The sequence below is a fragment of the Culex quinquefasciatus genome, chromosome 1 (assembly GCF_015732765.1).
Source record: "Culex quinquefasciatus strain JHB chromosome 1, VPISU_Cqui_1.0_pri_paternal, whole genome shotgun sequence".
NCBI lineage: Eukaryota > Metazoa > Arthropoda > Insecta > Diptera > Culicidae > Culex > Culex quinquefasciatus.
Window position 1 is genome coordinate 124,359,932 of NC_051861.1, and position 20,683 is coordinate 124,380,614.

General features: G+C 36.0%; 1 protein-coding gene across 4 annotated transcripts in view; it reads right to left on the minus strand.

Moving 5' to 3' along the window:
• Positions 1-20,683, minus strand: part of LOC6050775 — a 144,941-nt gene that overhangs the window by 29,279 nt on the left and 94,979 nt on the right. For all 4 annotated transcript variants that reach the window (XM_038251606.1, XM_038251532.1, XM_038251466.1 and 1 more), the window contains exon 8: positions 19,193-19,597. In XM_038251606.1, the coding sequence (XP_038107534.1) occupies positions 19,193-19,597 (405 nt within the window). The remainder of the gene's footprint in view (positions 1-19,192; positions 19,598-20,683) is intronic.

Genomic DNA, 20,683 nt, shown 5'->3' on the forward strand with positions numbered 1-20,683 from the left:
AACATAAATATTGGTCAATTATCGAAAGTACATTTTGATCCTTGGACAATAAACTATCATTTAAAAAGTGAGCACCTATATTTTTTAACAAAATCTTAAAATGAGACAAGCATATTGCAACAATTTGGGTGCCCGAAATGCGAACGGAGCGCTGCGCTCGCAGAATCAAAATAAGATTAAAAAAGATAGGAGGAATATACACCTTAGATTTATTGGTCCTTTATGTGAAATCGTCTCAGCTTTCGAATGGATTTGTCAGTTTTTCGATAAAGCGGGCCTTCAAAAATGACTTTTAAAAATACATTGGTGTTTTGTGGCTTAAAAATGTATGGAACGGTATTTTTCTGACAAGTGCATTCGAAAGCTCTGCTCATTTCCTTTCCAAAACACCCCTAAACATTAAGGGTTCGTTGAAGTTTTACAAAGTTATTAGCAATTTTGTGAACGCGCCTAAGTCAAAAAATTACCAATTTAAAAAAATGTTTTAGCTTCGTGGCGCCGAGGTGAGGACAAATTTAACCAACCAAACATGGTTTCATTCATAACTTGGTGGGGGCTATTGGAAAAGTACATTGCTTTTGATTTTTGAGCACCTTGTGTAAATAGTGGTCCACTTTCAGCGAGAATTACTCAAATGCAACCTGTAGAAAGTCTTTTGCTCAAAAAGTTGCAAAGTTATGATTAAAAGAAAATTATTTTTTTAGAAAATCGCCAAAAAAGAGGGCGGTGCCAAAAATAGAGGGATGGTCCAATCAGTACCAAACTTGGAATTTCAGTTAACTATCGATAGATAAACGTTCCCTCCAAGTTTGGTCCAAATCGGTGAAGGTCGAGTCCAAAAGTGTACTCAGTTGACCTGGAATGACCCATATTCTGATTAATTTGTTTTCTTTAGTAAAGCTGCACAGTAAAAAATGTGTAAATTTGGAAGATTTAATTTTACCTCTTTTATGATGTAATTCATACTGAAAAAGTGACATCATACTAGAAAAGTGGTAAAAATACAAATTTTTAGAGGTAAAATTACACTTTTTTCTGACGCTAAAGATGTACCCCCTTCTCAGATGTAATATAACCATGATTTTTTTTCTGCATCAATTCCCGAAACACGTACTTTTTTTATTTTCGAAATTTGTCGAAAATTTTGATGACTAAAAAATGCATCTCTTGCGCTAGAGTTAAGAATGGTTTAAAATTGGGTACCAAAGAATTTCAGAAAAATGACTTCAAAGAAAATCTTAAAAAATGTCCAACTAAATTGCAAATCATTTTTAGAATGTGTAACGTTTTCAAATGATAGAAATTTTCAATTTATTTTCAAATATCTTCAGTTTTTTGCAATTTAAAAATACTTTATGAAGGAAAAGCAAGCCATAAAAAAGCCTATTTTTCTGTACTAAAAAATAACAGAATCAAAATAAATAACGCACTGCAATGGATGCTGAAAAGTTGAACTTTTCAGCACCTATTTAGCAAAGTAATACTTTTCAAAAAACATAAACAAAAAACAAAAAAAAAAGATCATTTGACTAATTCCATTCAAAGAGTGTTTTTCGGAATTGCAAAAAAATATTGTATCGTAACTTGTTGCAAAACTAGTGCTTTTGAGCACTTTTTTCACAACTCGGCGAACCTCGTTGGATAAATGTACGATTCGTGCTGAAGAAATCTCTACTTTTTCATAAGCAGAAAATGCCCTAAAATTGTATTTTGATTTTTTTTACTTTGTTGATCGAACTGAGCGGTTCGCTGAAAACAGCCTGTTAAATTTCAAGTTTTGAGGAAAACGAGTTTTTTCAGTGTCAATTAAAAAAAAGCTTTTGTCAAATTTTCTGCTCTTTTCCATAAAAATAAAAGAAAATTGCAGATTTTTTTTTTTCAGCTTCCCAAAATATTTTTTTTTTGCTTTTCCTTCGAGATTGATGAAGTATTTTTAAATGCAAAAAAAAAACTGACAAAGAATTGTGCAATTTACCAAAATCTACAACTTTGCCGAAGTCATCAAATCGATCCGAGAAGCCCTTCTCAAGATACAGTTTTTCGAACATTAACATGACCATTTTGTATGACCAGCCCGTAAAATTGTATGGAAAAACGAATCGTTCCATTTTTTTTAATAAATAAAAATTAAATGTCCATTTCTCGAGTTTTGTTTTAAAATGGTCCTAGGTTTTGATTTTTTGCTTATTGGTTGTTTTTAAACCCACTTTGAGGGTTTGGGTTTTTAAAAACACCCAAAAAAACAAAAAAAAAAAATACAAAATTTTGTTTACCTTGAAAAAAATCTCGACTTTCGAAAACGTAAATAATTATTTTGAGTTTGATCAGCTACTCAGTCTGGGCAAAGTGAAACGCTGTTTATGCTGTGTCCGACGTTTCGGCGCTGATTGGCGCCTTCTTCAAGGGGAACTATTAATTAATAATTTATTGTTAGAAACACATAGTAGAGGACTTATTACAGAATTTAAATAATTATTTTAAAGCAAAGAAAATAAAATTAGGTATCACTAGCGTGTAGTTCGCTTCCATCTAAATTTATACACGAAATTTGCATAGTTCGATGCCTCTGTGCTCTTTTGTGCAAAGCTTACTGGGATTCCTATCCAGATAGCATTAAGAGAGCACAGAGCCATCGAGTTATAGAACTATGCAATTGAGAAATACTTTATAAAATGTCCTAAATTCAACAATAAATATTCTATCAAGATAATAAATAGTTTTACATTTAGCATTTACTAAAATCAGTTAATCTCATGGAAATTAAAATTTTTTGGAAGACTGTTTTTCGATTTTTTTTCTTGAAATTTGATTTGAATGCTTGAATCATACATTTTGAAGAACACTAATGCAGATGGCAGAGAGTAAAATGGCCTCGAATTTGCCCGAGAGGAAAATGGTGACTGCGAGATGATAATGATAAACAAACGGGGTGTCATTGCAAATTTTCGGCTTATGTCGAGGTGGCCGATGCTGTAAAGGGAGTGCAATGTCAAGTCAAAGGTCTGCGGATCAATTCTCGATATGGGCACTTTTTATTTATTTTATATTGGTGATTTTTTAAAGAGGAACTTGAGAAAACTTAACCCACAAACTCTCCCAAATTGCTCAAGTATTCTTCAACTGTTTTTCAACAGCATTGTTAACAAGACTCATGCTCATGTTCACTTAGCCAAAGCTGCTTCTCAAAAACAAAACAAAACATGCTCGTGATTCACGGGGTGAGGAAAAACCCGACCACCGACCATCATCACAAACCCCATCAATCATCCCTTCAACAAGCGCAACAAGCCAAGTCTCGAGTACCTTCTTCAGCTCCGCACGGAAACCTTTGCCAGGTTGGCGGAACCAAGAAGGTTCAGCCCCGGATGAACCAGACTGTGAAAAAAGGTGCTTCAGCGAAGCAAAAAAAAGAGGTGTTTGGAAATTAAGATGAAAATATCGAACTCCTTGATAGCTGCAGCCAGTGGTTTACCTACTTTGCAGATGTTGCTGCTGCCTTCCTTTCATCCGGAAATTTTAACTGCAATTGTGCGCGCTCTGGGTCGAGATTTTCTTATTTTTTGTTGTTGCTGCGTTATTGCAGGTAATTAATTACTATTCTGTGGCGCTTGAATTCATTCCATGCTTTTTTGCTTCTTTCTAGTTCGAGCATCCAGAAGGGTGTGGGGTAAAGTGGCCAAAAAATGCAATGTCATTTTTTTAGTCTGAAGTAGCTTTGAGGTACGGGCGTCGCCCGACGATCGAAGGGTTCGAGTTCAAACCCCGACTCGAAAACTTTTTTTTTTTTTTTTTTTTTTTTTAGCGAGAAAACCCATTTTACCCAACACTCCCCGTCCATTTTGTTCCACCAAAAAAGAAAAAAAGCTTTGCGTGTGCCTTACCCCGAGGAAGAGAAATTTCCATCGGGCTCCGCTTTTCTTCGAGGGGCTGCGGATTTGGGTGGGTATCTCGTGGTACAATTAATCAAAGCGCAGTGGAAAATTTTCGCCCGGTGTCGAAGTATGCAAATTGGGTTGAAATCGTTAGAGGGGAGTGAAATTAGCCGGGTGTGCGCGCTGAATTCAATTTTATTTTTATCTTGGTGAATAAATGATAGAACCAGTTATTTTGTTCTGATTTTTTTGGCTTTTGCGAGAAAGGCACGTAGTGAGAAAAAGTTGAAGAAATGATTTCGGAGTAGTGAAAAAACATTTGTATTTTTACACCCACAACCGACGGCCGAGAGAATAAAGGTATCGAATGCTGTTGAGAGAATAATACTCATTTCGGGAGAATAGTTCCCTCAAAAAAAAATCAACACAAAATTATATTCTCATTTTTTGATTAAAATAGCTCATCCCATTTAGTAGTTTATATTGGAAACAAACCTTAATATTATTTCATATTATGGTGGCCGATCCTGTAAAGGCACAGTTTTAGAATTCCAAAGGTCTTGGGATCGAAACTCGATACCAACATTTTTTTCATTTATTTTTTTGTGAATTATTCAATCTGAAGCTTTTTTTAAGTTTTTAGTGAGTAAATTAAAAACTCAAAAAAAATTTTATTGCAAATGGAGATTCGAACTCAAGCCTTTTACATGAGAAGCTAGTCCTTTACAATGAGCTACGAGACTTTGATGATCGGAGAGAGGCAGAACGCAAGCTCTTTTCCGTAGTTCTCTCTTTTGAGATCACCGTGTTAAAGCTGTATTTGTGACATGGTGAACTGCAAGCATGACGAGATGATCTCGCCACTGGTTGGCAAAAAAGCTGTTGACAAATGCCAACAATTTGATCATCATTGTATGTTAGCGAAGTTCGGTTTGAGTGTGTCTATCAAAATTTGATTATTTTTTGAAAGACCTTATATTGCCCCAAATTAAACCATAAATTAAATTTAAATAAACCTGGTCATATTTTTATGACGATCATTATCGGATTGGTTCGCCGAGTCACACCACAATAATCTCCATATGTATGTCAGTTTGACGTATGCGAAGATTGTAGCCACAAGAGGCTTCGACGACAGCGTCGACTATATTTAAAGTGTTACGAAATTATATTACCCCACGAGTCAGTGATTTCCCTTTTTATTTTTCCTCAAACTATTTTTTGTCGCATGTCACAAAGTCGACCACTGAGGGAAGAGATCGTTTATTGAAGCCATCAGCCGTGGAGGCAGGCACGCGTGGCTGCTTATTATGGTGTGGTAATCGCGATTTTAAAAGTTTGGTTTAGCGACAATAATTATGTGGTTGGTTTTGCCTCTTTTATTTTTATTCGAAGCGGATGTGAAAGGGGTAATTTTGGGGCGGATTTGGGTATAATTTGAGTAGCGTAAAAAAAGGGAAATCTAGATGTTTATTTTCGATTTAAATTTAAATTTATTTTCAGATAAAAAAAAATGCCAATGTTAATTTTAATAAGAATATTAGTATTATTCACCCAAATCCTAATAAAAAAAAACAACAAAAAAAAACATCTGTGATAGAAATCAATCCCGAGACATTTGGCTTACTAATGCAGTGCCTTAACAGTATCAGCTAACGCGTGATGATAAGATTGCGGAGATCATCAACTAATATATCACACTCAGTGAATGCAAACTAGATCAATGAACGAATACACACATTTTTTTTGGTATGAGTGCGAGGGCATTATCCTCTCAGACAAATCCGAGGTCTTTTTGCTCTCGACGGTCTGAAAAAAAAAACTCTTCGCGAGACGATTTTTTGATCTGTCTAGACTCTACTTTTGATTAATTGGTGTAAAATCCAATAAAATTAATCACCTCTAAAAAAAGGTAGAAATGTAAAATCACAAAAAGTAAATCAAATCGGTCAACCACGAGCAAAAACCCCAAAATTCATCGTCCAAACCTTCTTCTTCCGTACTTCCGAAACCCCATCCCAAAAGTGATGCTGGAGGCGAGAGAGAGTTCCGAGAAAATTTCGGTTTCGGAAACCACCGTGGCAAATTTCGACGGGTGTCTGGTCTGGCCCACCCGTGTGCCAAAGTGAGTGAGCGAGACCGGCGAATCGGGCACTAACGTGATTAAGAGTTAAACGCAACGCGCGTGGCTGATTATGCATTTTTTTTGGGAGTTTAGAAACGATGCTGGAATGATTTTTATCTCGTGGTGAAGCAACGAACTCGCCAAATGCGTAAATCGTGAGTTTGATCAAAAAAAAAACACAAATTTAGCTTAACACAAAATACCAGTTTAATGAATCATCACTGCGGCAAACCCAACTCCAGTAAGCCTGGCCGGTTTGACGTTTGTGATTCTCATTGGATTAGCGCACTACAAATGTTATTAATTGATAAGAAGAGTGCTAAATGTCTAGATTTCAAAATTTTACGATGTCAGAAATGTCAAACTGTCAAGCTGTCAAAATGTAAAAATGTTAAATATTTAAAAATGTCAAAAGTGTCAAAATGTTAGTAATGTTAAAATAAAATGTTGAATTGTTGAAAAAAAATAAATGTCACATGACAAAATGCCAAAATGACAGATAGTTGTGTACACCGCACTACAAATGTCAAAATATGATAAGAAGTGTGCTGAATGTCTAGATCTCTGGATTATTTGCAAAAAATCGTATGACATCCAACGGAATCTCTGAAACTAGTTTAATTTTATCTCTAAATCAAATCAAATTTTCTTGAAAGAGTTCAATTATTTTGAAAATTGAAAATTCGTAAATTGATCGAGAACCGATCGAAAAACGGCTTTGTTTACAATTACCGATTGAGACCTTTTGAAAACAAACCTGAGAAATTTTAAAATATTGATTTTTTTTTTAAATCAATCTGTCAAATGACATAATGTCAAAAGAGTTGTGTACTTCACTACAAATGTTAATAAATGACAAGATGCTAAATGTTATGTAGTTTTTAAGGAACTATAAACAAAATTACATTGTTTGTTTTTGCCAAAATTAATAATATGTTTTTTAACCTTTTGTCAAGCTGTCAAAATGACAAATGTGTCAAAATATAAAATATGATAAAATGTAAAAATTACAAAATATCAAAATGTTTCAAAAAATGTATGTCAAAGGGTTAAAAAAGTTAAAAGCTCAATATTATAAAATTCTAAAAAGTCAAAATGTCGAAATATCTATATTACATAATATCAAAATTTCACAATGTAAAAATTTCTAAATGGCCAAAATGCCTTTTCAAAAAAACTCTAGAAATATCGATATGTCAAAAATGGAACACTGACAAAATGTTAAAAATGTAAAAAGTGCCAAAATGTTTAATTTGTCAAAATGTCAAATGTGTTAAAATCTTGAATATGTCAAAATGTCATATGTGACAAAATATCAAAATTACAAAAATCTAAATGTTTAAAAAAAATGATGTCAATATGTAAGAAAACCCTCAAAATTTCAAAATTCAAAAATGCTAAAAGGCCAAAATCTCAAAAAGTCAAAATATCAAAATATCAAAATATCAAAATGACAAAATGACAAAATTTCAAAATGCCAAATTGATAAAATGTCAAAATTAAAGATCAGGTATGTGAGAAATGTCAAAATGTGTCGAATGTGTCAAAATTTTAGCACTGCCCAAGGGGTGTCAAAATAACAAATGTGTCAAAATGTGGTGAGATATGAAAGCTATCCGTTCACTGGAAATCTCACCAACGTCATTAGCGATTTGGTGAATGTAAGTACAATACAAGAACAACTGCGTGAATCACATGAACTTTTCTTGGAGAAATTCTTGAACTTTTTTTTTAAATGATTATTTTTAAAACTCAGAAAATTTAATTTCTGAACATTAAATTAGAATTATTCTACATTTATATTTTATATTAAACTTTAATCTTACTTCTGACAGCGTACTTAGATCAAAGCGTGATTTTTCAGATTGTAATTTTCTAATTACAAAAATAGCAAAAATTTAAAACCAAAATAAAAATGTTTTCCTACACAAAATGCAATCGCTATGGCAATCGGCCAGCTGTCGTGCCTACAAAAAGCAATTTTGAAGATTAGTAAAATCTAAAATCACAAGCAATCTAAATCAATTGAAAAAAAAACTAGAAAATCTAATTCACTTTTCACTAGAGCCATCTAGTTGTGAATGAGCGAACCGCAAAAAATATGCGAAAATGTGCGTGCATTGAAACTGTCAACTGTCAAACGAGTGCAAATGAGCAGTGGTGATATCAAATCACAGTGGTGAGTTTCTGATCATTCAAATCGACCGTTATACTGTAGTTTATGGATTTTTTAAAGAGATTTACTTCTGTTTGTCTGTGGTAAAATTATAATGTACAACACCACACCTTTTTTGTTTGAAATTAGAATTTATTGAAAACTTTTGATTGCAAGTCAACAGTCAATTTTAAAACAATTTCGAATTTTTTTCCGCGTTAATTATTTCGATCTGGCTCGAAAAATGAGATTCAAGATGGTTGACAGTTAAAAGTGCGGTCGTGGAGTGCTTCAAATTTAATCGTTTTTCTGCCAGTTTTTCGCGATAGAAGTGTATTCTTTTTGGTGGAAGTGTTGGTTAAGAGTGGTTACAACGTCGATAAGATGGATTTTGACCTCAATTTGTGGAATTCAGTGATTTTAAAACGAAAATGTTGCGATGGAACGCGGTCGATTGTCTTATTTTTATTATTCTTGATCGACTGACGGGAGACGAAACTTATCTAGTTAAGTTTTTGACATCGCGCCAGGGGATATGACAGCAACCGTTTCATTCTCCCAAATTTTCAAATTCGAGTGAAGATTTAAACTGCCTGTGTGCATCGTGAAAAATGAAAAGTGAAGTTTTGAGGGGTTTGTGAATAAGTGCCTTTTCCATAGCAAGGGTCTCATTCAGCCTCTGTTTTTGATGACCGCGGGTGTTTGAAGGATTGAGTGCGGTTAAAAAAAAGTCAGATGAGCTGACAGTGCGGCGAGGGGTGACAGCTCGTCGGAGCTGGAGTGTTTGGTGTCAGTGTGGAAACTTCCACGCCACTAAGCTCGCGGTGGTCGGTGGCGGAACTAGATAAGTGCAATGATGCCTTATTCACAGGATCCCGGTGAGTTTGTTCCGAGCAAAAAGTTTTAGTTTTTCGAAAAAGAACCACGCCGCGTTTTTTGCATTTTTATAATTTATGTTTTAGTTCAATTCACGTCGCGGTTGCTGCAAAAGATTTCCGTTAACGTTGTCGTCGTTGGTTTACTCCGTTTTGTTTGTTTGTTTTTTGCCTGTACTCGAATAAATTTTCGGTTAAGAGATATTTAAGAAATATACAAATACGAGAATATTACTAAAAATAATAAATACACAGTTTATTTTCCCTGCGATTCAATCTTTCCACAGCCGGCTGTCTAAGAATGAATCGATATTAAGTCAACACCAAAATTTACTCGATACAGCCGGCTGTATGAGTCTAAAACCTACATAATAATGAAATCGTAAATACCTAAATCTTAATTTTCCCCAGTACAGCGGGCTGACTGAGTATAATAATATATTATTATAAACATATAAATCAGAAATGCCTAAATCATCCACATTACTCAATACAGCCGGCTGTATGAGTTTAATATCTCAGAATTTAAACCACTTTTTATCAACCCGCAATACCTTTCGAGGTATATCCTAGGGTCCTACCTTTCTACTAACATTGAGTCCAAAACCTCCTACAAACATCTATACCACTAAGGTGACGCAGGGATCCTTGCGCACTTTAGATAGGTGTTTACTAACATTCCTTCCGCTCCCCAAAGGATAGCTTAGACCCGGCAAGGACCCCCTTATGCCCTGGGCTGTATTACACACTCATCAAAAGATGAAGACATGGTATCTCCCGTGTTGGATTATTGTTCCGGATGAGGGTCTAACACAACCAGACCAAACAGAGGGATAAGCGTTGTGGAGCCATCCGTGGATAGGGCGTCCTAAATTGCTAATGCTAATGCTAATGCTAATTATTTCGATCTGGCTCAAAGAACAGTAACTTACAAAATATTTGTAAATTGTAAGTTAAATTAGCGGTATTTTCAAACTGAAAATCAGAAAATTTTGAAAAACTTCATCAAAACAAAGTTCAAGTCACGAAGAAAAAAGTCACAATTTCCTCCCAAGCCAAAGATCGAGTACGTGATTACATTTCAAAAACACCCAGCCTGCTGAGATCAGCTTTTCCGACGACGTGACTTGCGGCAGAGTTGCCGCCCCAGGGCCAGATCCAAATCCGCGGAAGTGTGCTGTTTGTAAACACACACACACTCTCCTCTGATTGGTGTTTGTTGTTGCTGGTGTTGCAGACAGGTTGCTAATGGGGCTTAATTTTCTAGTGGCAACATCAGCAGCAGCAGCAGCCAGGTGTGGGGTTGGGAAAGTTGCTCTCGGGTTTATTGAGTAATTTACTTTGTAATGGCGAACACGTGGTGGTGGCGGTGGTGGGTGTGAAAAGTTCAATTTCTGCAAATATTGCACACCATCAGTGTGTAGTGAGAGGTAACCCGGATGAACTTCTTTCTGCGATGCTGTAAAATCGAATTTGTTGGGAGTTGAGAAAACTTTCACTTAATTCTCATAAGAAAATTAGAGAAATGGTCTCAAAAACAAATTCTACCGACTTATTTTGTTTTTCTCAATGCACTAACACTAACAAAGCAAGCGTCGCTCTCAAAGCTAGCCGCTCTCTCATGAGTGTAAGAATGAGTTCTCACCAAATGCCAAATGAGTGACAACCAATTTTGCTAGCAGTGAAATTTTCCGTCAAAATTCGCTGAACCATTCCAAAGTGCACAAAACCGTGTCCGCTCAACCATAAACAATGGCTTGTAATTTGCGCTTTTACAAAGCACTTTCGCTCGACGAAAAGCAAACCCAAAAAAATTGTCCCCAAAAACTCGCCCAGCCGAAAACCAACAATAATCGCACTAATTTGCGCACATTACCCTATACCCGCAAACACTGACAGGCCCCGGTAAGCCACGTGAAAAGAGAAAATTCATTTTCACCTCGGCCAACTTGGATTCGGGCAGAAGAAAAAAAAAGTAGTTGTGCAACGCTTCATTGTTGTTTGTCGTGTGAGTCTCTTATTTCTCTTCCATGCAGCTCTCAAGTGCCCCTTTTCGTCAAGTTTTTAATCGAAATTAAGATTATGAGCAGATTTGTTGGAGCTGGCAACAGCTGCCAGTTCGATCGACTGCTCCAAAGTTCCCCAACGGCAACAACAACAACAACAGCACGGTGCCTGAATTGAAGTCATTTTCGAGAGAAGAAATAAAACGTGTAATTGCTCAGCTCTTCGGCGGAGCGCTCGTCGAGTGAGTGAGTGAGGGGAGGCTAACGGCTCATTTTCGATTGAGTGGCGGGCGAGTGGTTCGACATAAATAAAGTTTGTTATTAAATTTGGGATTATAGGCTTGGGAAAACACAAAAGTTCTGTCGCACTGCTAGGTGGATCGATTCCAGATGCTGTTTTATAGCCTCAAATCACGTTTTGGTGTGAATTTTTCCACCGAAGAGTGGCTATCTCCGAGGGGAAGAGCTTTCATCCGATCGTTGAGCATGCGATATCGTGTCAATTTGATCGGTTCGATGGCAGAGCTTGAAAATATAAGCACGGGTAGAAACCATCCGTGGCAAATTTCAGCAATTCCAATGGCATATTTTGTCGATTTTAAGTCAATCATGCTGAGCAGTTAAAAATTGAGTGACACTCGTTTTGGTTTTGAAAAAGAGTTGCTGATTTTACAACCAATATATTTTTCTAATCATTCAAAGTTTGAAATTATAAACAATTTAGAATTAGTATTCAAAAAACTTTTTTAATTTCAGCTTCTCAAATTGTTTAAACTTATTTTTTCATTGAATAATTATGCAAAGGCTTTGTAACACTTTAGCTTCAATAACATAAATTTTGACATCTAAAAATTCTCTGAAACTTCGAATAAAGATTTCTGATTTTTTCATAGGAGCAATTTTCTAAGAAATGATTTTTTTTTAATTTTTGTATTCTTAACATCGATAATCGTACCATTAGTTCCCGAGATATCGGTGATCGAAAAACAAGAGCAAATTTGGCAACACTGAGAAAATCTATTTTTTCCTTTTTTTTATCTTGGCTCAGCAATCAAATGCCGTATTAACAAAGTCCAAAAAAGAAAAGAAAACTTGTTATTTTCTCAGCTTTTCATCTTTGATTTTTTTTTTCAATAATAAGATGGTCAAAATTAGTCTGGCAGTGTTGCCATTTCATTGGATTTTTTTCAAAAGCGACAAAATCAAAGTCTTTTCGAAACAGAAAAAAATGCTTAAAAACCATGAAAAAATATAAAAAATGACAGGGTTTATTTTTTTTATTTGAATATTTTAACAAGCATAATTAAAAAAATAGAGAAAATGTAGAAAAAAAATTCTAAAACTAGTTTACGAATGCACCAAAAATCCATGGAAAGCGATATAAAAAAAGGTTCAGAATTTTTTTAGTTGCTGACATATAGCCACAAAAAAAGATATCTTCAAGTTCCTTAGACAAATTTATAGGACTTAAGCAACCATGACAATATTGAAAAAAGGTACAAAAAATTGTAAATTTCCGCAAAAATCAAACTTTAGGTCGATTTACCTCAAAAACTGCAATTTAACAAAAAAATTGTAAAGCATTTTTAATTTCATATCCGACTTTGAGAATGAAATGATTTTTACAAAGTTTTCTAAAATAAAGATTATTCAAGAAATTGGCAACACTGCCAAATATTTTTGCCCTTGCTTTGGGTCATAGCTTACCAAAGTTGTCATTTTTGATCGTCTAAAAAATATATAAAAAAAATTTGAGTTGATATTTTTGAATTAATAAAAAAACTGATTTTTTTCCGAATTTTCCTTGCCTATATCTACAACTTTGCCGAAGACAGCAATTACGTGAGAAATTCCGTTCTCACGATACAGATTCTAGAATATTTAGATACAATGTTCGTAGGGACGCTGTCGAATTTGTTAAATGGTTTTTTTTTGGTCATAAGGTCTACAAAGTTTAAGGAAAATAGAAAAATACATAAATGAGGCTGAGAGAATTATTCCTTTGAAAAAAATAAAAAAATAAAATATCATCTCAAAATGATATAATGAAGAAACAATTCAAAATTTGTCAATGTAAAATGACATTTTTGGATTGGATGACTGATTTTAGATACATTTAAAACTTGTTGTATTTTTTCTGGGACATAAACTGTATGGTAAAATTGATTGAACAGACTGTTTCATGCTTCGTTGTTAGATGATTGCCAAAACTTGAACTCATTTATGTATTGTTTTTCAATCATTTCAACTCGATTTTGGGCTACCATTTGGCAACCAAGTAAAGTTCAATGAATAATTTCAAACAAAGAAGCTAAGGAGGCCAATTTTCTAAAACAACCAACAAAAGAAACACTTTTGCAGCAAGCTCTCCAAACCCGTTAGCCTACTCAATGGAGTGACCCCTGGCCTCAAAAACCCATCCTCTCGTCGTTAGCGCTTTGACGATCATCACCCTAATATAACAGGCAAAAGGCGGTGTGCGATGTAAACGACCCGCCACTTTTTTCCTACCTTCAGTCAACAATTACGCTATCTCGCAGATCTCACCCAGAGTTCATTCCACGGTCCATCCGTGCAAAACTTGTTTCATAATTGCATTTAAATTATCAATTTACCACCCTGTTGTTGATGAGGGGGAGAAAACAACATTTAGTACGAAATGTTACTCTTAGGTGTCGAGCTGCCTTCCCCTTAATGATTTTTTTTCACCCTTTACTTTTTCCAAAGAAGTGCAACGAATCCGGCAATTAATCATTTCCCCACTTGTGCACGCGTGTAGACAACCCAAATTTAAGTCCAATTCGAACACGTTACCCAACCCAAAGATCAGTTAAAGATCACCGCTCTCTATAACAAGGCGAGCGTGGGTCGACGTCCAAGTCCCTCGAGGTGGTTGAGCCCCCTCCGCACCGGCGATTTATTTTTTCAATTATTCCACAAAGAATGCTATTCAAACACACGTGTGTCTGAAAGATCTCGAAGGCGAAAAACTTTCGCGGCCACGAGGCATATTTAGCGCCGGATGTGCCTCGCGAACAGCTGCAACTTACCTCTAGGAAGAGATCATTAAAAAACCGCCTAACCATAACATTTAGATAACAGTGTTTAACCCCTGGGCGGAAGATTTCGTGGGGAAGCTATCGCGCCATCATGATAATTTAGGGTGATGTTGGTGCGGAAGTGACTGGCGGTGGAAAAATCCGTTTGTTTCCCAGATGCATTAGCTGAGGAGCGGTTGCAAATTTTTTGTGGGAGGTTCTTGGGAGGCGGAAATTAACGTTGAATCTTCTTGGGTGGTTGGCTTTTGATGAAAATATCCAAATTGTTAAACACAAACAGGATCTCGAGTTATGATTTTGGACAATATATTCTATTATTGAATTTAGATAAGTAAATCGAACATAAAATGTCATGCCTCTCCATAGAAATGAGGTCCCAGTAAATTTTCAATTACAGTACTTGTTCGGTAACTGGGCGCTGTTTAACTGGGCTGCTTTTCAACTGGGCGCTCGATAACTGGGCCGTAGCCCTGTTAAAAGCAGACAAATGTCAAAAAACCAAAACAAACCGAAATGATCGAGGGGTTATTTTGCATCGGTGGTCCCCTCTAAGAATTTTGAAAATTCGTCACTTTTTGTTCACTAAAATGCAAATATCTCGGCTTTACGTGGACATAAATTGAATGTTAAAAAAGCAACATGATCTCCGTAAAATTTCTTATAAGCTGAATGCATTAGTTTTGGCAGCAAAATTTTTTGGCTCGTTTTGGGAAGCGATTTTTGATTTTTTTAGCTGAAAAATACAATTTTTTCTGCCTAAAACGCCCTGCCATACCCAAACACAAGCTTTTATGGACTATGTCTGTACAGGAATTTGTTTAGGAGACATTAAACTATAACTTGAAGCCCAAGGCGACCAAACTTGAATGACTTTAGTATGATTGTAGCGCGCATTTCTGAAAAATACTCGAAAAATACACTTTTTCCATTCAAGCTCCGCGCGCGAGTTGTAATCCATTTTTAGGATTTTTTTTGTTGTATGAAAACATTGTTCCTGACATCCTAATCTATCACTCTAGGGGTGAGCACCAAAGATTTGACAACTTTTCATTTTTTTGGGACGCCCTACTGGGCTACGTTCTCATCCCAGTTACCGAACATGTACAGTAACTGATTTTTTTGTTATAAATTAGTTTATTTTTTTACCACCCAAAATTTGTTCGAACCACCCTAATCAAAACACGAATAAAATATGGGTTTCATTGTTTTAGCCAAAAATTGCCATGTAAAATTTGGACCAAATCGGAGCACTTTTGATTATTCGGCGGGGCATCGCTGTTAATTTATACTTGTTAAAAAAAGGATGCATATGACTTTTAGACCTTCCCGAGCTCAATAAAAAACATTATTTACAGTCCAGAGTCGATTATCGGAAAGTTTGTACCCCAAAAAAATCGTTTTTTTTTTATTTTCTAGCACTCAACATCAAATTCGAATTCCGCGACCCCATTTTAGACAAATTTCAATATTTGATTGCTTTTTAAATTGAAAATAGCATGTTTTCAATATGTTATCACCGCCATTTTGGCCGCCATCTTGGATTTAAACATTCTAAATCATTTTTGAGTAGTTTGTGGATCAAACATATTTTTTTGTGATTCAATTATCCGAAGATTAGATTATCCGAAATGAAATTTTTCCTAGGCCTTCGGATGATCGAGGTTGAACGTATTGCAAAATAAATTTGTAAAAAAACAACATGTCAAAATTTAGGAACGTTTGATGTGGTCGAAAATTTATGTTTTTAGGGCATTTCAAATGTTAAGGCAGATTTTAAAATTTTGACTCGGTAAAATCTTCAGCAAAGTTCTAGCAGAGACCTAAAAACTTTGTCAAAAATGTCAAAGTTTTATTTTTATAATAGTAAAAGATACGGATTACACAGCTAAAAATGTAGTAATCCAGCTGCGTGTAAAAGGCCTGGGTGTAAAATAAACATTGCATTATTTTATGCAATTTTATTTCATTTAACACCCTGAAATATGTAGACCATCACTATGGGAAACCTACTTGACCGAAATGTCAAGCTCATATATGCGTTTATCTTTACAGCTTTTCATCGGTCTGATAGCCGAGTGGGCTAAGGTGCCAGTTCTTACTGTTGGTGCTGGGTTTGAATCCCGTCGGTTGCAACTTTTTTTTGTGTTTGCAAAAATTGTACGTGCAGTGTGTAATATTAAGTGTTTATTTTGACGAAGGTGATGTGCATGCTTTTGTATGCGATTTTACCATCGGATTTTTTGCTGTGTAGTTCATGAATTTTCCCTACAAACAGTTTTTTTGCATGTTATTTTTTTCAAATAAATTTTGCGTTTTTGTCTTTTGCAAAATTGTTGAAAACAGTACCTATACTAAACTATTTTTTTCAGGGAAAGTATTTTTTTATCTGACTTACAAGAAAAAAAAACAAACTGACTTCTAGGTGGAATAATCACCAAACCCGTTAAGCAGGTATAAAAAACTATAAAAAACAAAAACAATCAAACTCGCACTTTTTGACAGTTTGCCTGATTTTTTTTGCAGATACGACAGCTTGCATAAATTTTAAGTTGTTTGCGAGTTTGGCAAACTGTCAAACATGAAAAAGTGCGAGTTTGTTTGTTTGCCATAGTCTAATACCTGCTTTAGAGAGCAAATCTTCAAACTACATGCTGGGAAAGTTAATCATCAAATTTGTGGGAAATTTTCTGATCTTTTTGAAAAAAAAAATCAATTGGGTCCTAAAATGATGTTTAAATTTGTGATATTATTGTTCACAGCGATACAGCTTAATTGTCTTAGTAAAATGACCCTTTGCACGACCGCAAAGGATTTAAAATGAATTTTTAAATCAAATTTGAAAAATTAATTTCGCGGTCCTTCTTGACAGATAAGGTCCTACTTGACAGCTTGTTCTAAGGGGACCATAGTTGATCCATCGGAAAAAATGTTGTCTTGTATTTTTTTTTGCATTAAAATGAAAAAAAAAAATGATCAGAAATGGTTTTTAGCCGTCGGACCCTATTCAGAGATGATAGAATTCAAACTTTGTCACGACTTCTACAGGTAAAAAATAACGTATTTCACAAAAAAATCTTTGAAAGCGGTGCAAATTTCTGTAGAGTATTTTTCGATTTCATAATTGATTTTCATCTAAAAATTAAGATTTTTTGTTTGTTTTGTTCACAGTTTTCAAAAATCAAGATTTTTTTTTCAATTGGCAACACTGCCACATAAATTTTGTCTAACTTATGCCATAGCTCAAAATATGGTATTTTTGTCATCTAAAACATATTCAAAATTGTAATTGTTAAAAAATAGTGATTTTGAACCTGCAACTTTGTCTAAGACACTGAATTCATCAGAAAATCGATTTTTCGATTTCAAAATTGATTTTTCATCTAAAAATTAAGATTTTTTGTTTGTTCTGCTCACAGTTTTCAAAAATCTCAAATTTTTTTTTAGGTTGGCAACACTGCCACTTCAATTTTGACTAACTTGTTTCATAGCTCAAAATATTGCTTTTTTGTCATCTGAAATATATTGAAAAATGTGATTTTTCAATTATATACCGTCATCAGGGGTGAAGTTTACTTTTTCTAAAAAGCAAAACCTGCAACTTTGCCTAAGACACCGAATTGATCAGAAAATCGACCTTGACCAAAACTTCAAATAAAATATGTACCAGCCTTACAGCTATAGAAAGCGTTTTGAATCGATAGTTTTCACGAGGTATAAATATTATGATGTGGTGCAAATATTAGAAATATTCTTTGAAATTCTAGCTTTGCTGTGTGATTGATTTTTGAGAGATTTTAATGAAAAAGAAACGATAAATATCTAGGGTTAGTTTTCAAAAGGTCCTAAGCGCCATTTGTAAACAAAGGCATTTTCTGATCAATTCTCATACAATTTATGAACAATAAAGTTCAAATATGAGATAAAAAAAGAGTCGGAGGTGATGGCTGTTACGACGTATTAACTTAATCAAAATTTCAGAGAAGCTACGCTTGATTTGTTTTGCCAAACAAAACAAACTTTCTGTTTCATGAAACACAACCAAACATCTCGAATCGATCCGATCGATCAAAGTTCTCAGAAAACCCAACGAAAAATATTTCCCAACACCCTTGTTCGCTAATTCAAACTATTCCAACAATTTTGCAGCTCGCCTCGCCCCGAGAGATCATGTGCTGGCGGTTTTTCTCAAAAATCAGTTCGCGCCAAACAACTTGTAACATTTTAGTTACAATGCACACGATTCATGTTCACTGCTGCTGCTGCAACCTGCTGCTACTGCACTTAATGATCCACATGATCGATTTGCATTTGCTGCTGCACCACGAAACGAGGTGATTAAACAGACACAAACACTTCTCCATCTCCTCCTCAAGTCCACTCAAGCCCACGCTGCCGCTCCGCGGCGGATGTTTTGTTTTAGCATATTCCTCACCACGATCACCAGTCCCCCTCTCCGCCCTGCTCTTCACGATCACAACTCATTTATGCGCGATTCAGTTTTCCACCACTTGAGGCCGCCGCGCGCGCGCGTTGAAAAACAGATTTAAATTTCACTTAAATTGCACTCACTTCTCTCTCTCGTGGCGATCTTCCCCCGTCCTGGTCTGCGCCGTCCGTAATTTAATGAGCTTTCGAGACGCGCGGTCGCGATGTGCATATGTGGAGTTGGCGAGCCTTAATCCTTTCACTTTCTCCCCGGTGGACGACTGACCGACGATCGGTACAAGATGGCCGCCGAAAGGTTTAAATGACCGTTGGAGGGGCGCGATCGCGATCGCGATCTTGATTTCAACGGGTTCTACGACCTCTTCATGAGGTTCTTGCTTGGGCTGATCGCGACTTTTAGAATTGGTCAATTCTTCGTTGAAGATCGAGAGTGATCGTGATCGCGATCTTCTTCCAACTAATCTGGATCGATTCTACATTGAACTACACGATGACCACTCTAGAAAATTGTAGTCACAAGGTTCAACAAACCGTTGACGATCGCGATCGTACCCATGATCACCTCTTCAGGACGCGTTCTACCGAGAATTCCGCGATCGCGACCTCACAAACCGCTCCAACATGGTCGCGATCGCGTTGACCTCTTCAACTTACCCGAGATGATCGACATGCTGCGGTTGTGGTTGCCCCGGATCAGGTCGGACGGCTTCAGTGTCGCCTCCTCGACGACCTCCAGGCCCGAGTCCGAGTCGGGCGCTTCCTGCAGGTGCTGCAGCTGGGGCAGCTGGTTGTAGTAGTCGTGCTGGGCGTTCTGCTGGTGTCCGCCCCCGTTCAGGACCATCCCGCCGGAAGCAGAACCCGGTGGTGCCGGGCTCATGTGCTTGTGCAGGTAAAAGTTCGAGTTTGAGTTTGACGCGGACGCGGACTGCTTTGAGGTCTGACTGCCGTAGTGACTCTGCTGTTGCTGCTGGTAGTGAAGTTGCTGTTGCTGGTACTGGGACGACGACGACGAAGGTGCCTTCAGCGGTGGTGGCAACGGTGGCGGTGGGGGTCCTACCGCTGGAGAAATAAGAGGGAAAGAGCAAGCAAATTTTTTTAGTTATTTTTTTTTGTGTCGATGAAAATGAGAGTTTTCACTTGTAAGTTGGGCGCGCGACTAGGGTAGCCCTGCTTCGGGGGAAAAAAACACAACATTGCGGTTTAAGACCTCAGCACGAGAGAGGATCGACTACTCTCTCGGTGGGAGAAGATTCGCCAAATTAGGAGGGAAGGGCATGGGTGTAGGAAAAGGAAGGGTCGAATTAAAACGTAGCGAGATTTTAATTGCGAGCATCCTGTGGTTAGCTGGTTAAAAAGTAATTAGTTAAGGGTCCACCCTGAGCGCATTATTTGATGTGAAATAGAGTGGTGAAGGTTTAGATTAATTGATTGTGCCTTCACGGACCATTAGGGTTGAGATGCACGGAAGAGTAATCAATATTCATGAGATGAGCGCTAATAATATGGCGAGGAATGATCATGATCAATAAAACTTGTTTTTAATAATAGAATTCAGGTTTATAAAATGTAACTTTGATAAAACAAAAAAAAAATGAGTTGAAACAACCTGTTTCACAATTTAGTCAATAGAATTTTGACATCGAATAACTTCCATACAAACTAAAAGAAAGAAAACCAAAATTCTTGAAAGTTTTTGTATCTTAATCGCAATTTCAAACGGTTTAAAAAACAAAAACATAATTTGAAAATCGAGTAATTTAAGTACATTCGAATATAAGTTTTTTGAAATAGATTGTTAAAAGCCTGTTTTTTTTTTAAATATTTTTGATCAAGTAGAAATCAAACGAACAAAATATCATTGTAAATTTTTCTTTCTATTAGAAATAAACTTTAAAGCTAAAATCATTTACCATAATACGCAGCAAACAAAGTAGTAATCAAGGTTGTTAACGATAGTTCTATCGTTATCGTCGGGACGATAAAGATAACCTTTCTATCTATCGTTACCTCATTTTCTCGAAAATACTAAAATTTTTATAATTCGCAGTATAGGTATCAAACGATTCGAAATTTTGTATGCATTTCCACTGTTTTAGAGATTTTTAAAGAAAATACTCAAATTTTTACAAAATACCGTATTTTCTC